The 23,266-nt window shown below is 38.7% G+C and overlaps 1 protein-coding gene across 1 annotated transcript in view; it reads left to right on the forward strand.

The window, feature by feature from the left end:
* The window catches only part of TSPAN7 (tetraspanin 7), a 121,551-nt gene that overhangs the window by 92,511 nt on the left and 5,774 nt on the right, over positions 1-23,266 (forward strand). The window contains exons 3-6 of the mRNA XM_027875629.1: positions 1,108-1,182; positions 3,167-3,262; positions 5,786-5,941; positions 18,921-19,004. Of these exons, the coding sequence (XP_027731430.1) occupies positions 1,108-1,182; positions 3,167-3,262; positions 5,786-5,941; positions 18,921-19,004 (411 nt within the window). The remainder of the gene's footprint in view (positions 1-1,107; positions 1,183-3,166; positions 3,263-5,785; positions 5,942-18,920; positions 19,005-23,266) is intronic.

Genomic DNA, 23,266 nt, shown 5'->3' on the forward strand with positions numbered 1-23,266 from the left:
GGGGAAGGGACCTTTATACCCCCAACATTGTGTTAATTTTTTCACCTGGCAAGATTATGTTACCAGTGCTGGGAGTATCATCAGAAGAACTTATACATAAACTGAATAGAGCAATTATGTGATCCTTTGATGATTTTCTCCTCATAAACAAATATACTAGTAATTCAGTGACAGAGAGCAGACTGGGCTAGTTGAGGGGAAAGGAAGCTGATGGAAGAGTAGGATAAGTTATAAAGAAGCAGCAGCTTCAACTTCTGACATCTGTGTCTAACACAGGCTATTCTTAATGGTCAGGGTACTCCAGGTACTACATCCTCCACCAAGAAGACAAACATACACCCCTAATGCTGTGTAAAAAGGTGATTCGTACTTTCTTTGCTAACTTTTCTTCTCTTATTATATGAGCTCCAAAGTCATAAATGAAAAGGTCTTTGCCTCCTTAAGTTGAACCTGGTAAAAGGCTTGTGGGCACTACATACAGAGCAAAAGATTTTCAGGTGAATATTTCAACACTTGAGGTGATATTTCCAAGAACCCACTGGGTAAGGTCTGTGACCTATTTACAGTGATATGGACGTGCAGGAAGAATTCTCTTAGAGATAGAAAAACATTGTGATGTGAAAAGTGTTTGGAAGAGTTGAGCTATGAACTAGTTACATTCAGATCAGTCCATCTGCATTGTTTACCCCAATAATTGCGAATCCCATGTTGTTGTTGTTGTTTCAGTTGGGATAATCTTAACATCTTATGTTTAGAAAAAGAAAAAATTAAATTAATATTCCCTGCTATTAACATATATGAAACTAATCTAGTAAAAGAATTTAAGCTTGATATACAGATACACATATAGTCAATGGGATGACCACATAGTGACTGCTCAAATTGTAGAACCATTGAACACCATTCTAAACCTATAGAGCCACTGGCTATGACTTGACATAGAAGTAAATACTTGGGGGAGATTCCCTTTTGGGCAGGCAAGAGAAATGTGTATTCTAAAAGTTTTTTATTCCTGATATTGCCCAGCTTCTAGCTCTAAATCTCTATTCCTAAAAGTGTCCTGATTTTAATTCTGCACATTTGGTCTTGTTCCTTTTTCTCCCCCAGTATGCTATGTTCTTGTCCCTGGTGTTCTTAGCTGAGCTGGTGGCCGGCATCTCAGGATTTGTTTTTCGTCATGAGGTAAGTACGTACAAATCGGGGGACAGGAACCATTCTGTTTACGGAAGGGAAGATTCATTAAAACCTCTTAAGATGTGCACAGCACATGCAAAATGCTGAGTTTAATTTATTTACTTTGAATGGTGGTAATTTTGTAGCTGTATCATGGGTTGAAATTATGATTTCAAATGAACAGATTTACCCGAAGCTCAGACACTTAATTATTGGATATTTACTCTTAAGCAGTCTTTATGTGTCCATCATGAAAGGCCATTCTCTAGCCCTGTTACAATGCCAAGGCTTATAATATAAAATAGATATGCTTCTAAAATATCGCTGTTTCAGTAAGATGCACACATAGGTATATATATGCACATGCACACATAACAGAGGGAGGATTTTCAAGGCTGCATAGCCAAGCCAAATTAATTTCTTTGATATATTGTAAATATTATGTCTTCCCAGAAGTTATAGTAAATATATATAGATATGTGTGTTTATGATTTTAAAATAAATTAATTTATGTAAAAATTCAAAGAAAGGCATTAAAGAAAATCCTTTGTCCATTTTTTCTTGAGCAAATGTTGGTCAGTGAAGTCTGCCCATCTTTTTTTTTTCTTTCTGAGAAGCAGTGGAAGTTTCTACAGCTGGTTTTAATATTCCTTAAAATGACCTGTTCTTTAGAATTCTACTTTGAGTGAGAATGAGTGAAACCATGGAAAGGAACGCAAATCCAAATCAGATGGTTGGAGAAACTAACTTGTCCCTGGCTTAAAATGTAGTATTCCCTTCACCTTGATTCAGCTTTTCAACAACAAACTCTCCTTTCCCTAAGTACTATCCCATCTCTGACAGTCCCTTGCTTCCATTTCATTAAATACTTTTTCACATATAAATGACAGAACCACGGCCCTAGTATTCCCAGGCAGGTGATAAGAAGTACTATTTCAGTAATAGATCATTTTCTTGAGTCAATTCACTACGCTCGCCACTATCCTCTCCTAATCATGCTTTTCAAATGCTTAAATAAATCTGATTTCATCAGTTTGGGTATCCCCTCCAGGGATGCAAATTGCAACCTGTCTATTACTGCCCATCCTGTAAGACTGTTCTTGTTCATACTCTCAATGAGTTTGCTACAGGAGTCCACCCAGTGTACTGTGAGTCTTCCTCACTCCCACCATCATAAAGATAACAGGACTGTCTACCTATAAGCTTTCCCCTTAACTAGGTCATCAGCACTATCCTTTATTTCTATACATTTCCCTGATGACATTTTTAATTTCTCTTCTTCTTTGAAGTTATTCCTTGATTATGCATTGCATGTGCTTAGTGCCCCTTCCCCCCAGCACCTCCTCTCTCTTTTTTATTCATCTTCGGTTCTTAAAAGACTGTTGTGTTCCATGTCTCACAGTTACACAATGAAGCTGGTAGAATTTTGGTATTAAAAATATGGACTTTTGTTTTTAGAAGAAGCTTGGAGTATTTAAAGGTGCTTTTCAAATTCCTGAAGATAATCCAGCCTGCTCTCCTCCTTCTGTTTAATTTTGGGCCCAACTTATCCATTTGTGTCGTCAGTCCCAAACATTCATACGTATACAACTTATGAAGCAAAGTCACGCTTCATTCTTGTTTTTAAAAAATATTGAAAACAAACAAAAAACTCTGGTTATAAAAGACCTTATGGAACATTTCGAGGCCTTAGTTTCTTCCTGTAAAAAAAGAGGGGATTGGGCTGAGTGATCTCTGAATACCCCTTGAGCTTTAAGAGTTATGTGTCTCCTCCTGGCTCTACCTCCCATGAGCAGTTTTCCCAAGGGGTTATCTTAAAATGAAAACTAGCCTGTTATCATGAATTTGCTTTTCTTAGTGTTCTCAGCGCTTAGCATGGTGCCTGGCATATAGTAATCACTTAATAAATGCTTGTTATTGTTGTTGTTGTTGACGACTGAGCTTCTCAAGTGGTGGAATGACCTCACTTTGCCCATCTGCTGTCCTTCTTTAGATCAAGGACACCTTCCTTAGGACATACACTGAAGCCATGCAGAATTACAACGGGAATGATGAGAGAAGCCGTGCAGTGGATGATGTGCAGGAGAGTGTAAGTCTAATATGGCAAGATAGGCAGTTAAGGAAAGAACTCTCAGCAAAGCCATTCATCAGTTGCAGTTTGGGGTTTGTGTTGTGCTACCATCATTCATTTTACAGCCTTCTCCAGTGTGAGGATTTACTATTATTTTTTGATTTTTTGATCATGTCATTGCTTGAAAGATAAAATGGTACCCCTGAGTTCAGTTTCCTATAGATTGGCTTTCAACAATTTACCCAGATACTAAGAACTTCACAGAAAAAGAAAATCTCTCCTGAGTCGCATGCCTTTTGCAACTAAACACATGCCTTTCCTTCCTGAATAGGTTCCTTGATAATAGCAGAATTGTGTCCATTGGAAAGTTGATATGTCCAATAGGCAGGTGATAATGTTGGGATTGGAGTTTAGAAGAGAGTCTGGGGCTAGCTGTATTAATCTAATGGCAGTCTGAATTAAGGTGATAATTAAATCCATAGGAGCTTTCAAGTTCACCAAGAGAATAAAAAGAGAAAAGGATAGAGCATTGTGATGTACCCACAGTTAAGGGGTATAGTCTGGATGGTGATCCTACTGAGAAGGCTAAGAAGCATTGAATAGATAGGTAAGAGGAAAATCAAGGTAGAATAGTATTAGGAAAACTTAGTTAGGAGGGAACTTCCAGGAGGTCAGTAGAGGCAACAAGTTAAGAAAGATGAATACTGGGGCAGCTAGGTGGCACAGTGGGTACAGCACTAGCCCTGGAGTCAGGAGGACCTGAGTTCAAATCTGGATTCAGACACATAACATTCACTTAACCTCAATTGCCTCACCAAAAGAAAAAGAAGAGTACAGAAAAAAAAAGACCCATCAGCTCTGTCATTTAAAAGATAATTGATAATTTTAGAGTGAACAGTTTCAGTTGAATGGTGAGGTCAGAAACCAGAAGTCAAAGGGTTGAGAAGTAAGTGAGAGAAAGTGAATGAGATGACTATAGCTTTTTCTAAGAGTTTGGTTGAGAAAGGGAGATAGGATGATAGCTTGAGGGATTGGTAGCATCCAGTGAATTAAGAATTGGGAAGACTTGGGCATATTTGAAGACAGTATCAAAGAATTCAGTAGATAGGGAAGATGTTGAAGATTAGAGAGAGGAAACATAATTTTGAAGGTAGTCTGCTATGGGAAGGAATTGGATCAAGGGTACATATGGGGGTGGTCTTGATAAAGAGAAAAACTGTCTCATCAGAGAGTGGTGTAAAGGAGTAGAGACTGGGAAATGATGTCAAGGGGTTTGGATTTGAAGAGAAGAAGAAGCTCACAGTGAATAGCTTCAGTGTTCTCACTATAATTGTGCTATAAGAAATGTTGAAGGGGCAGTATCAGGAAACTTGGGTAGATTTCTATGAACTGATGCAAAGTGAAGTGAGCAGAACCAGGAGTACGATTTATACAATAAGAGCAGTATTGTAAAGATGAAAACCTTTGGAAGACTTAAGAATGCTGATCAATGCCACAACCAACCATGAGTCCAGAGGACTCATAATAGAATCTGCTACACACTTCCTGATAGAGAGGTTATGAACTCAGATTGAGAAATGTATATTTTTTTGGACATGGCCAATACCAGAATTTGTTTGCTTGACGATATATGTTATTAAGATTTTGTTTTTCTTTCTTGTTCCCATAGGTTGCGGTAGGAGGGAAGAAAGATGGTTTTTCATTATTTGAAAAAACAAAATTTTAATTAAAAAAAAATTCTTGAAGGGTAGAGAGTTTGGAACAAGTTCTGGGTGGAAACAGTATAGAAAATCATTAGAGAGGAGTAAAGGATTGCCTTGCTACAGTGAAGATCCAGTTATTTATGATACAAAATTGTAGTAGACCCAGTCAGCTTGGTTGCTTGAAATCCTCCAGCCCCATTCAGCAGCACTTGAGTAGAAGTGGAGAATCCAGGGTTGGGATTTGGTAAGACATGGGCAGTGATGGTACCAGGGGGCAAGGAAATTCAAGAATATAGGAAAGTATGGACTTGAACTGGTTAATAGTAGTATCAAAATTGGAAAGTGAAGTCAGAGCAGAGGTAATGGCTCAAGAAAGCACTAAAAGATAAAGGGACTGAAGGTCTCAGTGATACAGAGAATTGATTCAGTGAAGGTTTAGGAAGAGAGAGATGGAATGATAGGATATTAGCAGATATAAGAATGTTCTAGCTTTTTTTGTGTAAGTGAAACACTTCTGAATAATGGTGAGATCTAGGGTCTGGCCACACCTGTGCATGGTTAAGGTGGCATGAAGTAGTAGGTTATTGGCTTTGGGGAGATGGAGGAGCTGCAGGAATGAAGGTGTCTTGAGGGAGCATTAACATGGATGCTATCATAAGCTTCAAGCTGGAGAAGAGAGGCAGATGGTGAGTGAAGTATGACCTCATTATGAAAAAATTAGAGAATGACTACTTTGTGATTCTTGGCCTCACTCTCTGTCCTGTAGACAGTTAATGAAGAAGAGGCAAGGGGATCATGATACAAGTGATTTCCTAGATCTTGTTTTTGTTCTTTGTAGCTGAGCTGCTGTGGTGTTCAGAACTATACTAACTGGAGTACCAGCCCGTACTTTGTGGAACATGGGATCCCTCCCAGCTGCTGCATGAATACCAGCGATTGCAACCCCCAGGATCTGCGCAACATGACTGTGGCTGCCACTAAAGTCAATCAGAAGGTTTGTGAGGCCAGTGAAAAATCTTCCCTCAGTAACTTTATAATTTTGCCAATTGATGTGCTGGATTTAGAAGGTGAAGTGGGGAGAGGGACTTGGGAGGTAGTTGTTTAGGATTTTTTTGCATTATTCTGGAAAAGATGTTGGAAATAGGAACCAACAGAAGGAATCAGAGTTCTGATGTTTTTGGTACCTTATTCTATGCCCATTTTCCAAAACATTAAGAGCATAGGAATCCATTACTCAGTTCAGTCTGCCTTCTCTTCTTGTCACAATCCATCAAAAAGTTAAATAGCTTTAGATTAAGCAAGCATATGCAGTTATGCTTATGTCAAGCAGTGGATATCACTTTTCTTTCTGGGTTTCTTTTGTGAACATGAAAGTGTTAGCAACTGGAGGCCACCACTTAGGCAAAAAGAGAGAGAGAGACATGCAGGTGGACTAATAGTGAGTATTGTGGTTCTTCTGAAAATGTTAGCCTTTACCTTAGTGAACTCATGCTGCTGTAAGAACAAAACCACAAACCCTTCTGCGGCTTACTGCTCACCCCCGAACCCTGTGAAATTAGAGGGAAACGATTGCCACAAAGAGAATCCAGTAAAAGGCAGCACAAAGTAATAATAAGGGAATTTAAAATGCAGAAATGAGAAGAGCAGGGTTCTGTATTGCAATTTGCCAAAAGATGTGACAGAGGTAAAGGGACGATTCACCAGTGGTCTTAAAGAACTATTTTAGATAATCCCATTTTAATTTGTGTAAATCTGTTTTGGTAAAGCTGCTGGAAAAAAATTAAACTATTCTTCAGGTTGTCTATGTTATGCAAATATGTTTTTTATTCATTCTACATACATTTTTTGGTTTTAATTTATTATGTGTGTGTGTGTGAGAGAGAGAGAGAGAGAGAGAGAGAGCAAGCAAGAAGGGGAATGGTGATTACTCATACTTATGTCCTGCTTTATAGTTTACAAAGCACTTCGTTCATGAGAATCCAATGAGGTATGTGTTACAACTATTATTGTCTCGATTTTATGTATGGGGAGACCTGCTCAAGGTCACACAATTCAGTAAGCGTTTATTAAGAATTTAATATGTTTAAAGAACTATATAAGGCGCTGGGAATACAAAGACAAAACATAGAAGAGTCTCGCCTCTCAAGAAGCTTATGTTCTCCGAGGCATGGAGAGCTACAGCTTGCCTACAGATAAGTAAATACAAAGTACACATTCAATTATGGGAGCATGTAAATCTCCACAGAAGTTATGGAAGTGGGAGATGGGCAGACAACTTGGGGAGTAGAAAAGGCCTCACTTTGGAGATGATTTCTGAGCTGAGCCTGGAAGGGAGTAAAGAATTTGCAAAGGCGGTGATGAGGAAGGGAGTGTTTCAGGTGGGCTGGACCACAGTTGCTGAGGCAGATGCGGAAATGGAATGTTGTGTACAGCGCACGCAACGTAAGCCAGTGTAAGAGTGAGTGATGCGAGCTAGGAAGAGGTCGGCTGTATGTATTAAAATCATGGAGGGTTTTATTACCAGACAACCTTGCAGTTGTTTGGAAAAGGGATCAAGAAAACCAATAAGGAGACTATTGTAATTGTGCAGGTTAGAGGAGATGAAGGCCTGAATTAGGGTGGTGGACATAGGAATGGAAAGAAAAGGAATGGGAGAGAGTGAAGAACCAAAATACCCTGAGGTTGTGACTGGAAGGATGATAATCCCTATGACAAAATTAGAAAAGTTAGGAAGAGGGGAAAGATAATATTTTCAGTTTTGGATGTGTTAAGTTTGAAATGCCTATTATTATCCTGTTCTTCCTTTCTCAGAGAGTTCAGCACCGGGCTCATCGTCTTCCTCTCCTTCCCAACTCCTTCCCTTACACTGGGAGAGTTTCAGTGACCATGTTGATGATTTCTCAAACTCTTTAACCTTCTCACCTGACATTTATCTTTCTGACCATAACCTCCAATTGTTCCGCCTCTCCCTATGCCTTATCTCTCCTAAAACTGCTCTTTACCCTCAAGACTGGAAGTCCTTCCAATACCCCTCAGTACTTTCTGAAGCCCTCACTCTATAGTTATCCATTTCAGCACTACACTCTTACTGACTCTGGAATCCTTGACCTCCTGTCCTATCAGTACTTATCACTTGCCAGACCTTAGCCCTGCCATCACTCCCACCATCTGCCTCCTCCACTTTCTCATACTGCTGAATGGAGCCAGAGGAAGTCATTCAACTGTACTGACTGAGTACACTCTGAATTCCTGTTACCCAACTTGAACAGAACCGTTATTGCAGCATGATGATCCTTTTATTCTTCTCTAATTGATTGTCTCTTTTACTCCCCACAGAAACTATTGTAAACCCTCTCTTCCCTCCTCAAGACTCACACTTTTCCCTCCCACTTTTTACTTAGCTGAGGACCATGACTTACTTTAGTGAGAAAATAAAGGCCATTTGCTGTGAGCTCTCTTCTCCCCTTCTCTTCATTACATAATCCCTTGCCTTCCTCTCCCACTCTTCTTCATTTCTCCCCACTCAGCCTTTCTTCTAGTCTAGTCTAACTTTTCTATTCTTTCTACATTGATCCCACCCCCTCCCATTTTCCTTAATACAGTATCCCCTCAATCATCCTTTCTCTGTAATCTTCAACTTCTCCCTATTTATTCCTTCCCCATTGCCTTCTAGCAAGTCTACCACATTAAAAAAAAAAATCTTCATCAGACCCTACCATTCCCTCAAATTATCACCCCATATGTCTCTAGCCTTTCTCAGAAAAAAAGCTGTTTATACTCGTTGCCTCTGCGTCCTCCCCTCTCCCATCTCAACCCTCTGCATTCTGGCCTCTGACCTCATCACTCAGTTGAAACTGCTCTTCCGAATTACCGGAGATCTCTGCCATGTTTAATGGTCTTCTCTCAGTGCTCATCCTCCTTGTCTTATCTGCTGCTTTTGGCACTATTAACAGCCCTTTCCTCCTCTCCACCCTGGGTTTTTATGATAATGCTCTCTCTTGCTTCTCTTCTTCCCTGTCCAACTCCTCGGTCTCCAGCTTATCACCCATCTCCCGCTCTCACCGTGCGGGTTCCAACGGCTCAATCCTGGTCCTCTTCTCTTTCGTAGTGACCACATCATTTCCATACAGATGACTCTCAGATCTGTATATCTCTTGAGCTCTAGTTTCTGCATCACCAGTTGACTGTTTAACATCTTAAATGGGATTTTCCAGCGATATCTCAAACTCAGGGTGTAAAAAACAGAATCTTTCTCCTCCCTGCAAACCACCCGGTTCCAAACCCCTAGTACCACCATTCTGTCAGTATCCCAAGTTTGTTACCTTGGCATTATCCTCACCACCTCACTCTCCCCCACTCTGTATGCCAATTAATTACTAGATTTTGCCATTTTTTACCTCCGCAACATCTTACATTTGATGCCTTCTCTTTGTTCACACAGTAACTACCTCAGTGTAGCCCCTATCACCTCTTGCCTAGGCTATTGCAGTGTGACCTAATTGACATCTCTGCTTCAAGTCTCTCCCCACAGGGTTCCATCCTCCACCCTGCTGCCCAAGTGATTTTGCGAGGCACAGAACAACACTAACCTTGCCACTCCCCTACCCAGTAAACTCCAGTGACTCCCTAATGCCTTTAGGATAAAATACAAACCCCTCTGTTTAGCTTTTAAAGCCTTTGCACACTTTACTTTGCTCCCCTTTTTGCAGTTTATGATCCAGCCAAACTGGTCTTCTCTCTGTTCTTACACACAAGACTCCAAAGGCCCATCTCTGGGCCTTTGGGCTCACTGTTCATCTCCCATAACTTCCTCCTCCCCTTCTCTTTGAAGAATCACTCTTTTCCTACAAGATTTAGCCTAAGTGCCACCTATAGGAAGCCTCTCCTGGTCCGTCATTCCCCTAATGCTCTTCCTCTCAAACTACCTTATATTTAGCAACTTGGTATTTATTTGAGTTTATTCTTTTCATAGTTGTTCTATATATACTTATGTATGTACTTGTTCTTGCCTCTGCTTGAATGTAAGTAGGGATTGTTTCATGCTGTATATCCCTGGCACCCAGCACAGTGCCTGGCACAGTTAATAAAAGCCTGTCAATTGATTGATCCAGGTGAAAATATCCATCTGGGACGAGAGCTTGGAAGAGAGATGAGGGCTGGAAATCTGTAAATTTGGGAGTTATTTGAATAGAGATTATAGTTGAACTGATGAAAACAGATAAGATCACCAAGAAAGAGAGTGAAGAGAGCAGAGATGAAGGCTGGGAAAAGAACCCTGGGATACACCCACATCTAAGGGATGGGATTTGATTGATAAGTCTTGCAGAGGAGATGGATAAGGCATGATCTTACATATGGGAGGAGAAAGTAGAGAAAACGGCGACACAAAACCCAGCAAGGATAGAGTATTCAAGGGGAGGGAACATGTACACCATATTAAATGGTGTAGAAGGATCCAGAACGATGAGGATTGAGAAGAGGTCCTTGAATTTAGCAACTAATAGATTGTTAGTTCATTGTGTAACAGTAGGGGGATGAATAAATCCATTTTGGTACATTTGTATAAGGGAATACTATAATATATATATGCTGTACTATACTATAATACTATAATATATATGGTATATATAATATATATACTATACTATACTATTGTATATATAATGTATATAATACTATAATGCAGTTAAAATGGACAAGAATCAGGAAAGAAATCTGGAAAGATCATTATGAAATAATGCAAAATTCAATTCAGTAAACATTTATTAAGCACCTATTATGTGCCAAGCACTGTGCTAAGTGCTGAGGGTACAAAAAAAGCAGAAGACAGTCCCTGCCCTAAAGGAGCTTGCTATCTAATAGGGGATGGGGGAAGAGTGGGGACAATGTGGAAACAAATAATACAAAGCAAACTCTAGATAGAATAAGTAGGAAATAATTAACAGAGGGAAGGCACTGGAATTAAGGGGGGTGGGGGAAAGAAGGCTTCCTGTAGAAGGTGAGATTTTAGCTGGGACTTAAAGGAAACAAGGGCGGCTAGTAGTGGAGGTGGCAGAGCGTTCCAGGCGTGAGGGCCATCCAGAGAGAATGATGAAAGCAGAACTAGAAACACTGAATATGTGTGCTTCATGACCATGTAAGGAGAAAAATAAAATAGATCATCCCGAGGAAGACTTAGATGAAATGACTGAAAAATTATCATGATACTTTATACATTTAGATAAATTAGCTTAAATGTGTATAGTTACTGAGAAAATTAAATTGCTTGTATTGATGTTCATTATTTTTCCTAAAACATTTCACTTTTTAAAAAAGAAGACCTTTTGGGGGCAGCTAGGTGGCCCAGTGGATAAAGCAACGACTCTGAAGTCAGGAAGACCTGAGTTCAAATCCAGCCTCAAGACACATAACACTTACTAGCTGTGTGACTCTGGGAAAGTCACTTAACCTCCGTTGCCTCGCCAGAAAGCAAAAAAGCAAAAAAGAAGACCTTTTTTGATCTGGACGTTTTCTGTCAACTTCTCCAACACCAGAATCTCAAAAGAAAGGAATTCCGTACTAGTTATATAGAGTAATTATAACTAAATCCATCAACAAATATTTATTAAACACCATCTGGGTGCGAGGTACCAGTGATAGTCACTGCCTCCAAGAATCCTAACTTCTCAGAGGAGAAACCCCCTACACACACACACACACACACACACACACGTCTATACAAAAAAGATACAAGGTGATTTTGGCAGGGAGGCTGGTGGTGGCTGGGGAGATTAGGAAAGGTATCACTTGAACTGAGTCTTGAAGGAAATCAGGAGTTCTTAGAGGTGAAATGAGGAAGAAGGAAATAACAGGAAATAATACTAGGAAACTGCCCAGCACTTCTGAATATAGGCCAGAAAAGCTTTAGTTGAGAGAACCCACAGGTTGCTGCCAGAATATAAAGGGTATTTCAGATTCCAAGACATGTTAGTGGTTAAATTTCACAATTTCAGCAATAAGCACATTTTGAAAGCAGCCAAAAAAGAAAACTCTTGGGTGTGAAGGAAAAGTAATTGCAACAACACAGCACCATCAGCATGCATTTATGAAGTGTTTACCTGGTGGAAAATCACAGCACAAAATGTCTTAATGTATTCTAAAAGTGAAGATGGTGTAGTGAATAGTGCACTGGACTTGGAATCAGAAGGACTCATCTTCATGAATTCAAATCCAACCTCACATGCTTAGTAGCTGTGGGTCCCTGGCAAGTCACATAACCCTTTGTCTCATTTCCTCATTTATGAAATGAGCTGGAGAAGGAAATGGCAAACCACTCCAGTATCTTTCTCAAGAAAATCCCCAAATGAGGTCATGGAGAATCAGGCACAACTGAAATGACTGAACAACAACAACAAAAAAAAAACAACAAAGGACCTCAAGATGTAACCCAAAATATCATATCCTGCAAACTTGACCCTAATCACAAGTGAAAAAGGTCATTCAATAAAATAAAGGCATTTGAGGCATTCCTGTCCTCCCTACCCAAATAAATAAAATATTACTGAGTATTGGTACAGTTTGCAAGCATCTTTAACATCAAAAGCACAAAAAAGGTAAATATAATTATCAAGAAAAGAATAAAGAAACTCATTCAAATTTATAGATTTATTGCTTTAAAAAAAGAAAGATTAATCTAGAAAAAAAACAAGGAGCTGAATGTTTAAGAGGAATTTAAAAAATCAAGAGAAACAAAAGTAAAAGAGTTGGATTAATACTCCATTGACTAAATCTCCCCACTCCCTAGAAGCAAATCTCTATGTTTTGTGGAAAGGAATGACAGAATGGAAACTCCTATAAATGAAGAGCTAAGGAATAGAGGGAAGTGGTCATGTACCTCTACCAAGCCCATAAGTGAATAGTAAAGAGATGACGCCTATGGTCTTTCAACAAGAGGAAGTGCTGTTAGCAAACAGGATAAAAGTAAAAGGAGAGGGACTAAGATTGGGGGGTGGGGTGGGTAGAAAGGAGTTTGTCTTACCTGAGAAAGAGAAGGGTGTCTGTAAAGACCAATCCTTTGAGATAGGGATTTATAATGAGTGCATCTGGATGGAGATTTGCTTATTAGGGAAACCATCTTTACTTAGAAAGAGCTGTACATTCCTGGATAGCATTCCACCCCAAGAAGAAGGTGCTATATGATTATCTGTGAGAGCCAGAACCCAGACTAGAGGGGTCTGGGCATAGAACCAGAGACAGAGTAACACGGCCTTAGAAATGGAAACTGATCTTAGCAAGAGCAGAAGATAGGACCAAGCCTTAGGACTGGGGACACAGAATAACATGACACTGCTTAAATCTTACATTTGCTTCCCTCATAAATTTCCATTTCTGAGAACAGAACACAGCAGGAAACAAAAAAGAGGGTGGGGTGGGGTAAAAGGGCAATAACTTAGAAATCAAATAGAAGAGGCGATTTAAACCTGGGTTTCAGAGGCTTTATGGTGCACCATAACTAGCCACTCTCCCAATCGATGAGCATTTCCAGTTCTTTCCTACCATAAAAAGTGCTGTTTTGAATACTTTGGTGTGTTTGGGAACTTTCTGTCTTTTACCTTCTTTTGGTATAGGCCTGGCAGTGGGATCTCTGAGTCAGTGGGCATTAGCCTTTTAGTCAACTTTATTAATTCCAGATTGCTTTCCAGGACAATTGGAGTAATTCACAGCTTCACCAATAGTGTCTGGTTGTCTCTGTCTTTCCACAATCCCTATGACAACATCTATCATTCTCATCTCAGAAAAAGTCATTTGAACTCTCCTGTTTTGTGAAATGACAGATCTAAGCTAGGTGATCTGTATGGTCTCTTTCAGCTCAATTTATATGGCACTGTGAAAAGCCTCCATGATTTTACAAATGTTAAGTTTTAAAATTTGCTTTAATATTTGCATATTTGCTGGGTTGTTGGCAAATGGTACTTTTACACCCTTTATTCCATATATATTATTAATCCGGGGGGGGCGGGGAAGGCATCAGTGATGTCCAGGAAAAAAATATCCTAGGCTTTATTGTTTGTAGAAACTATTCAAAAATTCATTTTCCTTCCTCTTTCTTTTCTTTCTTTGATCCTAACTTCACTCTTCTCCCTCTGCAATAGAAAATCAGCATGAGATTATGTCCATGCTCATAAAAATTAAAAGCCCAATTGTTAACTATAAAGTGAGTAAAACTTCACAAAATCCTGTGAATGATATTTCAATTATTCCCTCTAAAATTTGCATGAAATAACTAGGGATTAGAGTTTGTCAATTTCAGTGAAAACACAAGTCATACAGTAGTTGCTAAGTTATGTGTGTTTCTTTGAATGACAGATTGTGGACATGTAAAATACAACTTGTCAGAAGATATAACTCAGCTGGAATTTTCACACACCCCAGGGAATGTGCAAAATAAGGGGAAAAGCAGTGAAAATGTTAGCCTGGCAAATTGCTAGGAACTAAATTAAGATAAACTAGAAAACTGTGCTTTCCTTTGCTTTAAAATTAGACATGTTATTTAAAAATTTGCTCAACAGCATGCTTTTCCTGTTTTAGCCAGCACCGCCTTTTGTCTGACTAATGAATTAATGTAACTGTTAGTTTTTAGAAGATGTAAGCTCTATGCAAAGTTGAGTTGATAGCCTTTCAAGAAGAATGGAAAAATACCAAGTTCTATTACTCTTTCATTTTTGGAATGAAAAAGTTGATTCTAAAGCCAAGATTGTGATCTTTAACTTAATTTTGTACTATATAAGCTATAGAACAGTGATTGTTTAATGGAATAAATGGAGTGATCTCAAGTGGACTAAAGAATATGGCAGTTTTTTAAAATGTGATTAGTACATGATATTAATGCTGAAAGAGTTTTGTAGCTGATTTGTATTCCTACTCCTGTGTAATCACTGTCAATTCATATTATTAAATCAGTTTTAAAAATATTACTGAACTCTTGTTATTTGGACCTTAAAAGGTAAGTGTTTGAAGGGAATTCATTGAAACTGTACCTCCAAAGTCACTCAACTATGCATATTATTTGATCCGGTGATACGATTTCTAGGTTTATACCCCAAAGAGATTAAAGACAAAGGGAAAGGACACTGATGTACAAACATTTTTATAACATCAGTTTTTGTGATCGCAAAAGCATAGAAACACAGTGGATATTGACCAGTTGGAAAATGGTTGAACCAATTATGGTGTATGAATGTAATGAAATATTATTGAATTGTAATAAATGACAAAAGAGATGAATTCAAAGAAACCTAGGAAGATATATGAACTGATGTGAATTAAAATGAACAGAACAGGGAGAATTATTCATACAGTGACTATAGCAATTTAAAGAAAAACAACTTTGAAAGAACTCTGATCAATGCAGTGACCCAACAGGGATTCCAGGAGACTGACAATAAAGCATACTACCTACCTCCTTTCAGAGAGGTGAAGGATTTGAGATTCAGAATGAGATAACTATTTTCAAATATGTCTGATATGTGGATATGTTAAGTGTAATGGGACTTATTTGATGCAGGGGAGGGTGGGGTGTTTTTTGTTTGTTTTTTAATTGAGGAGGGGGAATTTTTTTTTAAGAAAAGGAGATAGAGGTGCAGAAGGGAACACAGATAAGCAATACAGCAGCTTGCTAAATTTATATGTTTTTTCAAAGAGGGTTATTCCTGGTAAATAGTCTTGGTTTCCTATGCATATTCCTCTTTACATTCTCCTTTTCATAAATAAATGTTCATATTAATTGATGTTTGTTAAGTATAGAATGACAACAAAAAAATAAATTAAAAAAATGACAAAGTAATTAGTTTTGTTTGTTTGTTTGTTTGTTTGTTTGTTTGCCATGAGGCCATGCACAAAATCTGTCTCTTTCCACCTGGACCAGATTGATGTGGCAAATCTCAGAAAGGAACAAGCCTTGTCTAACTAGTGACACTCTTTTCACTTCTAAACTAGCTAAGTTTAAAATCATCCATTTAGAAAAGCATCATTTAACTTCATCAGTCATAAACAGCCAATATTAAAAATCAACGGTTAACAATTAAATTTTGTCTCCTTCACCACCACCCCCCTCTACCATCTTTCCCCCAGGAAAGCCTACAATCACTCCTTTTTATCTATATTGTGAAGTTCAAACTCCTTAGTCTGGCCTCTGAGGCCTCCATAATCTGGCAACACCTTTCCTGTCCTTGTTTATCTCTCACTTCCCAAAAAAACAGACACTATAGTCATTCCATCTGTCTTATGCAAGTTTTATCTTTCTCTACTCTCTGACAGACCCTAAGAAAGAGGATCTGGGTTCAAATCTTGACTCCTCCATTTATTACTTGTATAACCTTGTGCAAGTCACTACACCTCTATGGGCCTCTTGTTTCCTCATCTGTAAAATGAGGAAGTTGGCCCATAGCCTTCAGGGTCCCTTCCAGTTCTAAATCCATTATACCCTCAAATATTCCATCTTCAGCTAAGACTCTTAACTATACTCATGCTCTGTCCTCAACCTGGAATGCCCTTTTCCTTCTTTCTAAATCCTCTGTCAACTAAATAGTCCAGGTCAAGGCCTAAGCCCTCTATGAAAACTATTTTGAACCCCTGTCATCTGGTTTTCTAAATTCCTATAGAATATATTGTCTAAATCACATGTTTCGGGGCTGCCTTTTATGTGTACCTAATATAGGCTCAACAGGAATTAATGGGAAAGGATAGGGCTACAATGCAATGTCACATTTTAAATGGATGAAACTTTTATAACATTGCTACTTTTATAAATTCATGACTTGTAATGTACCTGGTATAGAGTTTAAAACAGTGCTACTTTTCCTTTATTTCATTACATGTCTACTATAGGCAGAGCTCTTTCTGTGCTGGTAGATTTGCAAGAAATGATTAAGACATCTTTTGCCACTATTTTCATATACCTTACATTCCATGAAAAGGGATTTCATACAAACATACACAGTACTATACTATATATAGTTTCGCACCATGATGACTCTACTTTGAAATAGTATAAACTCATAAGAGTAGCAAAAAATACTCTTTGCAGTCAGGGAAAGGAAAAATCATTTCTGAGTTAAGAATGTGTGGGATCAATGAAAGCTTCATACAGGATATGGCTCTTGAGTTCCACCTTAAAGGTTGGAGTAGAATTTCAGGAGTCGGAGATTAGAGGAAGGGGCATTTCTTTGTGTAGGAAAAGTTCTGTGACAAAAAGCACAAAAGAAGGAAAAATAGGAAACAGATGTGGGGTCGATAGGAAGTGTTCAGTAGAGTGCCTGCCACATAATAGGTGCTTAATAGATGTTTATCAATTGATTTAACATCAATTTTGTGCAAGGAAATATGCTATATACTGGGATATATAAAGGCAAAAACAAAACAGTCCCTGCATGCAAGACACTTATATTCTAGAAGAGGGAACTTAGTTTACTTAGATTTTAGGCTGTTTTACCATAAAACTTAGACAAATTCCCTTTAAAAACCAACATTTATCCATTTGAGTATGTGTATCCATTTCAATGTGTGAGCAGAAAATGAACTGTAAGGACTAAACATACCTATGGTTCTTGTAGTAATTGTAGAAAGGTTCACAGTTATCTTTGGAGAGAGAGAGAGAGAGTATGTGTGTGTGTGTGTGTGTGTGTGAGAGAGAGAGAGAGAGAGAGAGAGAACTGTGCCTAGTATGGAAAGTATATAAAATGTAGAAATACTTCTTAAGCGACATCATGGTATAGTGGAAATAGTGCTGCTTTTCGAATCAAAAGACATGGTTATGATGCGGTTTGAGGGATTCAGGGACCCCCCAAGGACTGAAGTACAGGACAGGGTCTTCTGGAATGAATTCATGAACTCCAGCATTCTTTAACACGGCAAAGGTTTACACTATTCAATGGGCAAAAGTTCTTAAGAAACCCATGACTTTAGAAGGGTATAGTTAAAGTTTATATAGGATAAACTATAGTAAAACATGTGCTAACTAGGTGATTCAGGGTGGGATTAGGGAGTGGTTAAGGAGTGGTCAGTTCTTAAAGGAACATGTACTTTTTGTATCTACTGCGCAGGCATTTTACCCAGAGTTTACCAGGAAAAGCCCAAGGTGGGGCCATAGTTAGGTGTGTTTTTTAGGTCTGCTATGTCACTAAGTTAACTAGCAGTCAGGACTGACTGAGGGTTGTCCAGTTTGCCACCAATCAGTGTCTTGTTTGACAAGATAGATGTAGGGTCTTAAGTCTAGAATACACATAAGGAGTCCAGGATGCAGGTAATGAGGTAGGGAGTTGGTATAGATAGTCCAGTGAGTACCAATATCTTTATGAGCTAGTACAAAGCCAGTTCAAACTAATAACTCCTACAGGTGCAGTTTGTAACTGCACCAGGGAGAGAGGTAAGTGTGTTTTGCTGGGGCCCACTCATGAGTAACTGCTAGGCATAGTGTCCTTGGGCTGGGGAGAAACTGCCAGGGATCGTGTTTTTGAGGCTAAAGGGAGATATGGTCTTGGAATTGGGGTCTGAGTATAAGCATCCCAGCTCTGCTCCTTAGAATCATAGGTCTAGAGCTGGAGGTCATCTTATCCTCAGCCCTCTCATTTTACTCATGAGGAAACTGGGCCCAAAGAAGTCTAGTGACTTAAGCTGCAACCATAGCATATAAATGAGCAAATATGATACAGATTAGAAAGAGTATTATTATAATATTTTGATGGATCCTTGAGTTTGTTCATATGAATACTGCCTCTAATGAATGATAGATTTCATGTTATAAGAGAAAATAGATTTCTAAATTGATAAGTGTGGTTTTTAAAATATTATTTAGTTTTCATTTGGTTTGGTGGTCTATTTCAGGTAATTATTCCTTTAATTAAAAAAACAAACAAACCAAAGCCCTTTACTACTCCAAATGCTAAATGCTGACTAGCCTTGTGTCATAAAGTATTATTTCTCTATTTTTCCCCCAGGGTTGTTATGATCTGGTGACCAGTTTTATGGAGACAAATATGGGAATCATAGCTGGAGTGGCTTTTGGAATTGCGTTCTCCCAGGTATGGGACATGCTTATTTGTTCCCTGGTTCATATACTTGTTGATTGATTCGCTGGTTACTCTGTTCTTTTTCACCCCTATCTTTTGTCCAACTTTCTTGCCACCCTGCCAGTCTACCTTTTACTTTAGGAAAAAGCTGATGGAATAGGGATAGAGCCTAATGCTTATTAGTCCTCAGGTCATCTGTTTATTGATTTTCCTTTTTCAACTTAAATGAAGTTTTTTCATCAGGGGAATATCAGTTACAGTTCAACTAATGACTAGCTCTAGAAAAACAACTTGTCTCTCCATTAGGTCAAATAGAGGTTAACCCAACAAAGCCCTGGCTTAATTAGAGCATAAACAACTCAAAACATCAAATAACTGATCCATATTTAGGAGGTTTGCTAGTTGACTTGCTCCCTCCTTTTTTTCCCTTTGTTACAATGGATTTTATGGAAGGTCTCTGCCATTAACGAGGCCAGTTGCATTTCACATTCATTCTATCTTAATATTGACTGTTTTCTTTTTTCCCATTAGCTTCTGAAATGTCAGGTAAATTTTTTCATGTACCCATGTTCTAAAAAGGACTCTAAAGGCAGTCATGTAAATTAGACCCAGGAATTGAAGAAGATAAATAAAACAACTTTAGAAATTTAAAACATATTTAAGAATTATTATAAAAGTTGAAAAATCTCACCCCTAGCACTAAAATTTTCTTTGGGCCACTAAGGTTTTTTTTCAAGAGAAGCATGGGAAAGGCTGAAAAAATATTTGTAATTTGATAAACATTTTAAAGGATTTCATTCAATTAAGGTTTAAATCTAATTCAACTCATCCAAACCCAAACAATTAAAAATTAGCTTTCCCTTAATTAATATATTTTTATTATTTAAGTTTGGGGAACTATAATTTTTACATGTATATCCTATGAAAGTAGAAAGCAGTAAATTTGCTGCTTTTTCTCCTTCCCAAATAATGTTTTCAAAAATTAAAGGCATTCATCTCAGAAAATAATGTGGATCTATTTATTGCAAATGTGATACATGGTGATTTCTCATTGCAGTTTTAGAATTCTTTATTTGAACAATTAGTTGAGTTTTCTAAGCCCTTTAAATGCATTTAAGCACTGCCATGAAATCACAGATCAACTGGAAGTGATCACAAACAAAATTGAATTAAATACCTCTAGCATTTCTGAAGCAGTATTATAAATACCGTAGTTAAATTTAAAATCACGGGTCTTCTGATTTAGTCCTTTATACTCTACCACAGGGCCTCTCACCAGGTTGTTGTGACTTGTAGTAGTATTATTACAATAACAGTTGGCATTTCAATAACATCTTGACTGCCAGGATGGCATAACCTTTTAAAGTAGATCCTGAATCTTAGAGGTGATTCCGATGTACAGGGCTCACCATGTGGTCCTTGAAATACAGCTCTCTTTCTGGCTGTTGGCAGTGTCCAGTGTATAAATCAGAAAGGGTAGATTTGTATTTAGTGTCAAGGAGATCTCTATCCCTAGGAAAAAGGTAATTTTGTTTAAATTCTCTCTGGTGAATGTACAGAGAAGCAGCATATAGCTTGGTGGCTAGAGAGCGAGACCCAGTGTTAGGGAAAGATGTGTGTTTTAGTCTTGCCTCTGACATACAATGGCTGTATGAGCCCATCTGAAAAGTGAGGATAATAATAGCACCTACTTCACAGGTTTTTTGTGAGAGTCAAATTAGCTAATATTTATAATGTGTTATGTAATATGCACATATTATATAACACTAATATATACATATATGATTCGTGTATATTATAATTTTATATAATTGTATATTATTCTTGTTCCATTTTTTAATTGTTCAGATTGTTAAGAAGTTCTTCCTCATATGAGATTGAAGTCTTTCTGCCTGTATATTCCCCATTATTCCTATTTCCCCCTTCTAGGGCTAAGCAGAAATATCCCACTTCCTCATGCAAACCTACTCAATATATGAAGTCAGTAATTGTCTCATCCTTTCTCTCCCCAACAAAGCATTCCCTTCTCCAAGCTAAACATCTCTAGTTTCTTCAATCAATCTTCCCTTTCTCTAACCATCCTCCTATAAATACAAGCCAGCTTGTCAGTGTCCTTCCTAAAATGTAGTACCCAGAACCTAGCCCTCCATATGTGCTCTAACCAAGCAATCAAGTGAAACCATCACTTCCCTTATTTTGGACACTGTGCTTCCATTAATGTAACCTTGGGTTACATTATCTTTTGGGGCTGCCATGTTATACATACTAAGCTTGCAGTTGTCAACCAAGTCACTGAAAATCTGTTTACCACCACCTACGTTCTTCCCTTCCATACCCATATGAAGGAATATATTTGCTTGAAATTCAACTGGCACCTTATAGAAAGTAATGATTGGGAAAGGAATTTAGGCAACCATATGTCTTCATTCTGGATATTTCCCTTTAGCGCAAAGTGAAGAGAGAGTGATGCCCTTGTCAGAACTAGGAAAGTTGGGAAGATGGGTGGGTTGGTAGGGGAGGGAGAAGGGAAGGAACTGAGTTCAGTTTTGGACATGTGAAGTTTGAGATAGCTATGGGACAGGACTGCAACTCAGGAGAACAGCTAGGGTGGATATATAAATCTGAGAGTTATTTACATAAAGATAATGGCACTTATAGGAGCTGATGAGCTAGAGAGAGTTTAGAGAGAGAAGAAGTAGTCAGAACCTCCACGTATTCCTACAGTTAGAAGGCCCCTGCCTGTGTGGATGATGATACAGCAAAGACCATGATGACATAGGTTCCCTCTCAGCCAAATAAAAACTACCTTAAATTGTGAGCTTTGGTCATATGTGTCAAAGTATTTTAGGCCTAGAGCCTCAAGAGGAACTTAACAAATGTTAAAGCATTTTCCTCACAAGTCTGTGAGGCAGAATATGTGTAACGCCTCCCCTCCATCTTCAGAGGAGGAAACTAAGTCTCAGAGAAGCCAAATGACTTTCCCAGGGTACTCGGCTAATAAGTATCATAAGTTGGGTTTCAAATCAATTGTCTCCCAATTCTAGCCCTTCATGCTCAACCACAGGACCTCCCCACCAAGTCTTACTAGGCAGTGGGGTTAAAGATCCCTGTACAGGTATGAAAGGCAATGAAGGAAGGTGAAGGTAGCAGTTCTTTTCCCCACCCATTGATCTTTTCTCTTCTCCCACTGTCTTGTTTCTTCCCTACCTGGGTCACCTCTGTGGTACCGATTGTAGGACAATAGTATAATTTCCTAAGTGTTAAATACAAGAAAAATTAAATCTAGATCTAGTCTTTTGGAAGTGTGGATGTGATGCTATGGGTAAGCATTTTGTTCACACTTATCCTTGGAATCCTTGGAATCCCCTTGTAGACATCTGAGCACCCTTCAGTGCTTAGCATTAGTTACCCAGTTTTCTCCTAGGTTTTGTGATCTGTCCTGGGGTCCTCTCAGGATAATGTGGCATTTAACAGCCTCAGGGCCTAGGGTGATTGCCCCACCCTTTGTCCTACCTAAGTTCAGAACCCGTTTGCCTGGATTTGACCTTGAGCAGACAACCAGGCCCCTCTGTCACTTTCTTCCTGGTGTTCAAAGAAAATGAACCAGTCAGTTGTATTTGATGACAAGATACCTTAAGTGTCTGTGTGTGGGTGAGAGATGGGGGGCAGAGACAGTGTTCCTTTGAGGATACACATTCCCCTCTGCTTCTTCTCCCTCTGTGCCTTCCCTCTTCCAGCTTTCCCATGTCCTCTGGGTTACCCTGCCAGAGTTCATGGGCCTCTTTTGGGGCTCCCTTTGAGGGCAGTAACTCATTTCTGCTCCCCAGGAGCACCTTGTCCCACTGGGCGCATGTAGAGCCAGAGAGGACTGTTGCTTCTTTTAGCTCTCATTTGGCATTATTTCACAATTTCTTGCTAATATTAATCCAAAAAGTTTGGAATTACTTCCCATCATCCTTGGGTGATCCAGGGAAATTTCCCAAGCAGCATTTATTCATTTTTAGCTTGGCTTAAATTGTTAGGAGTTTTCCCAAAAACCCAAAAGAAGTTCTCAGTTGAGTCATTAATGTATAATCTTCCCAACTTCAAAATAGTTTCAAAGAATTTGAGCAAGTGCTTATCACTCGCCTCATTAGCTCAGGTTTAACTTTGCAGCTTTACTTACCTGCCCCTTTATGCTCTGGAAACTGGATTAAGATTAGGCCCTGGAAAATAGAATCATTAACCAGGGGGGAAATGAGGTTTCTTGCCATCTGAGGGTCTTTGCTGGTTCT

The sequence above is a fragment of the Vombatus ursinus genome, unplaced genomic scaffold (assembly GCF_900497805.2).
Source record: "Vombatus ursinus unplaced genomic scaffold, bare-nosed wombat genome assembly UNPS02014809.1, whole genome shotgun sequence".
NCBI classification, from domain to species: domain Eukaryota; kingdom Metazoa; phylum Chordata; class Mammalia; order Diprotodontia; family Vombatidae; genus Vombatus; species Vombatus ursinus.